The sequence below is a fragment of the Acanthisitta chloris genome, unplaced genomic scaffold (assembly GCF_000695815.1).
Source record: "Acanthisitta chloris isolate BGI_N310 unplaced genomic scaffold, ASM69581v1 scaffold29522, whole genome shotgun sequence".
Lineage (NCBI taxonomy): Eukaryota > Metazoa > Chordata > Aves > Passeriformes > Acanthisittidae > Acanthisitta > Acanthisitta chloris.
Genome location: NW_008659240.1, coordinates 4,789 through 9,598, shown reverse-complemented (window position 1 = coordinate 9,598; position 4,810 = coordinate 4,789). Strand labels below are relative to the sequence as shown.

The 4,810-nt window shown below is 37.5% G+C and overlaps 1 protein-coding gene across 1 annotated transcript in view; it reads left to right on the top strand.

Moving 5' to 3' along the window:
- The window catches only part of PPP3R1 (protein phosphatase 3, regulatory subunit B, alpha), a 6,217-nt gene extending 1,816 nt beyond the window's left edge, over positions 1 to 4,401 (top strand). Inside the window, exons 4-5 of the mRNA XM_009069329.1 lie at positions 463 to 647; positions 2,234 to 4,401. Coding sequence (XP_009067577.1) covers positions 463 to 647; positions 2,234 to 2,281 — 233 coding nt within the window. The 3' untranslated portion in view covers positions 2,282 to 4,401. The remainder of the gene's footprint in view (positions 1 to 462; positions 648 to 2,233) is intronic.
- Positions 4,402 to 4,810: the final 409 nt, after the last annotated feature.

Genomic DNA, 4,810 nt, shown 5'->3' with positions numbered 1-4,810 from the left:
ACAGTTTTGTGAACACTGTGCTTTGCTTTATGGGCCCTGAGAATAATAATAAATTTTTTTGCTATTGCAGTAGAAAATCATTAAATTCTAGTTCCAGAACTGCATCTTGGGACCCAAGCACTTGAAGTGGGAAAGGGATAGGTTCAGTCATGGATGTAGCTTCGAATAATGAAGCATTTTAAAGTAAATTCAGTCTTAATGCTAAATTGTTTTCAGTGAAGTAACTTGGCAAAATATTGATTCATTTGTTTCCTGGAAGATTGTAATTTTTTCTGCTTGCAGCTGAGCTGCTGCCTGGGTGCTTTTCTTGTGGTAGTAGAGATTTTCCTGTTCTTTTACTGCTGCTGCTTAAACAATTTCAATTGAGACTTTTGATGTGGGTATATTGCTCTTTTCTGACCACATTTCTTACTGCATGTTTTTTTAATATAAATTTATTTAATTTTGTTTTTACTTCTGCAGTTGCTTTTCGCATATATGATATGGACAAAGATGGCTATATCTCAAATGGAGAGCTCTTTCAGGTGCTGAAGATGATGGTTGGGAACAATCTCAAAGACACTCAGTTACAGCAAATTGTAGATAAAACCATAATTAATGCAGATAAGGATGGTGATGGAAGAATATCCTTTGAAGAATTCTGTGCTGTAAGTAACTTCTAAAGAAAACTTGTGTCATTTACAGGGAGAGAAACCCCTCAAGTGCTGCTCTGGAAAAAGGGCAAACAGTTGCAGTGTGGATTTTAAGAACATTGGGGTTTACTGAGCAGAATGCTTCAGTGTAGCACTTGAGACTTGAAATGGTTGATTTTGACCCATGTGGTATGTTTAATTAGTTGACAGCAAGTTTTAATTCTTTCTTTTAAAAAAGTAAATGTCATGTTGAAACCTGAACATTTGGAAATGGCAACAATGAGTGCTTATTAATTTTAAAAGGTGTATTAATGAACATACACCTGGTAGGATAGTTTGAGCTCATAGGCACTTGGGCATTGCTTTTGTTTCCTACTCTTTGAATTTACAACTTCAGTTCAAACATAACTTGTTCATAGTCAATGTGAGTTCTTAAAAAAGGTGTGTGTGTGTGGAGAAATCTGCCACCTCCCAGCTATTAGACTAAAACCCAGAGAGTGGTTGGGCACTGGAACAGGCCCCTCAGGGCAGTGGTCACAGCACCAAGCCTGACAGAGTTCCAGAACCATTTGGACAGTGCTCTCAGACACATGGTGTGATTCTCAGGGCTGTCCTGTGCAAGGCCAGGAGTTGGACATGATGATCCTTGTGAGTCCCTTCCAACTGAACATTCTGGATTCTGTGAAAAGGTTCTATTGTTTGCATATTTGGGTTTTTATAAAGCTTATTTATTTTTGTGACATCATGTAACAAACACATGGTCATCTGCAAAGTACTCAGTCACAGCCTGCTAACACCCAGATCAGCACATTACCTGTTTATTTCTTGCACTGGGCAAGTCTTCCAGGTGTCCATCAAATGTGATTTTCCTTTTTCTTTTGTCCTTGGGCTTCTGCTGAGACTTCCTGTCTTGTACTACTGTTGGATTTTCCTCTTCCTTTAATTTCTTCAGGTTTTGTTGACCTCCTGACTAGACACTTTTCACTTGTACAACCACTTATCCCATTGTTCTGCCATTTTACCTTCTCTGAATCTTGGGCTGTCTATCTACAAAAATACTTTTTCATTTGTTGCATTTGGCAAATATGATTTGGCCTTTGAATTTTCTTTCTGCATTTTAAGAAGTTCCTATGACAGGGCACCTTTCCTTCTCATTTCTCTCTGCATGACTCACACCCCTGCAAACACTGCTAATTCTTTTCTGGGTGTGTGCAGTTCTGTCAGAAATCCTTCTGCCATTTCCAAGGCCCTTTGCTTCTCATGGAAAGATGCAGTTTTACAGGGTGTTTCAGAAGTTGAGTGAGCATTTTATTTAACATGCAGAAACATAGTACAAGGTCAGAATATGAGATGGAGACAAATGACAAAATGGTGCCATTTGCACTGGTTTTCAGGCCCTTGAGTGTGTAAATTGTACTAATACTCAACTCCTTTGGTTTGTACATAATTCATTTCCCCCTCTCACTGTACTTGTGAAATGTAAACCAGTGTGGAGAGGCCAGGGAAGAACTTATGATTGACCTGAATGCATTTATTGAATGTGTTCTTCGTGCCTTGCTAACTTTCAATTCTCATCTTTCTGAACCTCATTTTTCTCCCAGGTTGTAGGAGGCCTAGATATCCACAAAAAGATGGTCGTAGACGTGTGACTCTGTAGGGCACCACCCAACACTTTTGCTTTCTTCTCCATCTCTGAAGATCTGCTCCAGACGTCCAGCAATGCTCTCTGTGTATTTAAATGGAAGTATTTTTCTCTGTGAAGCCACATTTTCCAACATGAGCCTCATGAAGCCAACTAAGTGTTATTGAACTTTAATTCTCTCAATAACTCAGTGTAGCACTTTAAAGTCTGAAGGACAGCAAAGATGGAAAGAGCATATCAGTGTGGCGGAGAAAGGGAAGGGGTTGGCTTTTTAATTTATTTTTCTTCATCTTTTATAACAAGGAAATATCTATCTATATATATATATGTGTGTGTGTATTTATATATAGATATATATGTAGCTTTCTATATGTAGTAGCTAGGTGGGCTTTAATTTAATATACTTGATTCAGAAACAAAACTAGAGTACAAAGTGCCAAGCAGAATATTAACAGTTCAATATATGGATATACATCCTTACTTTTATTTCACACAGTTTTATATATATAGTAGAAGAATGTAAAATTTTAACTGGGTGTTAGGTCAACTCTTTTCCTTTTCCTGTGACTGTTCAGATGTTTCTATATATTGACTGGCTGACAAAGCATTGCTTCTTATTAAATCACCTTAATTACTTTTTTTTTTGTAACACAGGAGACTAAGTTTATTTATACCTGTTAATATATTATCAGGGACTGTGTCTCTTTGCTAAATAACTTAGTACAGTTCTACTTAATATGAGAATATAGTTTAATGCTACTGCCAAGAACTAGTCCTCGTGTGCATATAGTGACTGCGGAATGCTTTGATGGCTGTTAGATTCCGTCACCTAGGAATTGGGAGCAGGTACAGCTGTCCTGAAACCAAGACAGATCTGCTGTTCTGGATTCAGTTTAGAAACAGCTGCTCAAGCTGTTAGGTGCATTCATGATTTTCTCTTGTGCTTAGCTTAATGAAATTAGGATCAACGTAACTGTGCAGGATTCCCATCTACTTATTTTTTACAGTACTTAGATTATAAAATGTTCTTGCCATTTAAATTCTGTTGTTTCAACCATGATAGTTTCCTCCCTGCATTTAAAAAAATACTACAGGTAGCATAAATAACTGGTAATATTTTATATATATATATGTATATAGGATTCATACAGGGGGGAAATCTTGTTAACCTATGCCATAGAGGAGGAAAACTTCACACTATCTAAATTTATACCTCTTGCAGTTCTCCAGTCCTTTGCCTGGAGAATTTTTTTTTTCTTTTCTAGATTTGTCCATATCATAATTTGTAACAGAAGGTAACTTGATATATTTGTGTGATATAAAAGTAGCGAGCCATGTTTTACAACTTTATATCATCCCTTCCCTTTTCTGCAGTGGTACTATTGGCTGGAAGAAAAACATTTGCTAGATTTTTTAGGACAGTACATCTTTCCTGTATAGTAGTTTTTCTATTAACAAAAATTGTTTTATAACGAGCAGTGGAAAGTGCAGGTTGTCTGAACCTCTTCAATCGAGCACCTGTCTGCCATAGCTGTTCCTTCAACTGAGTGCTGCACATCATGGGCTCTGTCTGTGAGAGAGAAATCCAGGTGCTTGGTGTCCTTGCATGACATGAAGTTTTGCATGTAGATCGATTTGAAATGTTCCTCTTGTTTACATAATTTGCATAATTTAAAAGATAATGTTGCCAAACTTTGGTAAATGTTAATGTTCAAAACAAAAATCTCCACTACATGTAATTTTTTTCTTCCTCTGGATCAGTACGTGGTTTATAATCCCAGCCAGTGGTTGTATCTGTTCCAGTGTCAACTGCCATGTGCTCTGCTTCAAGGGGGAACTAGTCTTTTGTGAATTTTTTGTACATAAGTATTTGTTACAAACATTTTAGCAAATGCTTTCAATTTCTCTTGCTTGTGCATATTTTGGCTGGCATTATAGAAATTAGTGCTAATGTTATTTCCTTAGGGGGACTGGAAGGGGAGGGATGAGGTGTTTTTTTTTAGTTTGTGTGGGGAAAAATGATTTATGTTGAATGTTTAGTTTTTCCTCTGCATGCTACATCATATGTTGTGGGAACTGTAAGAACCTTCATACTCTATGAATACAAAATAAAATATTTGAATCTTGGCTGGGCTGTTTCAGTATTTCCAAACCTGCTTTAGGATAAACATTACTTTTGTGTGTTCTTGCCTCACTCTTCCCTACCTTTTGGAGGTAAATGTCATAAGCAGCCATCAATAGAAAATGCACTGACCAGGTTTGTTTAGCTGGAGCTGCTCAGAATGGACACACTCTCCCCTGTATGGTCCAGGCTGCTGAGGACTCTACTCAGCAAGTCTCAAATCTGTTGGCAGCTGAAGGCTTGAATCAATTTGGCTGTAATGATAATCCCATACTCTAAAGTGCTGCTCTGGAAACTCGGGACATTGAGCGAAATGCTTACTCAGTTTGCTAATCTCCTTTCAGTTTTTGTTTCCATTCACAAACCTGAACTGAATTATTTTGTAAGAGACTTGGCCACAAGTTTGGCTGGCAG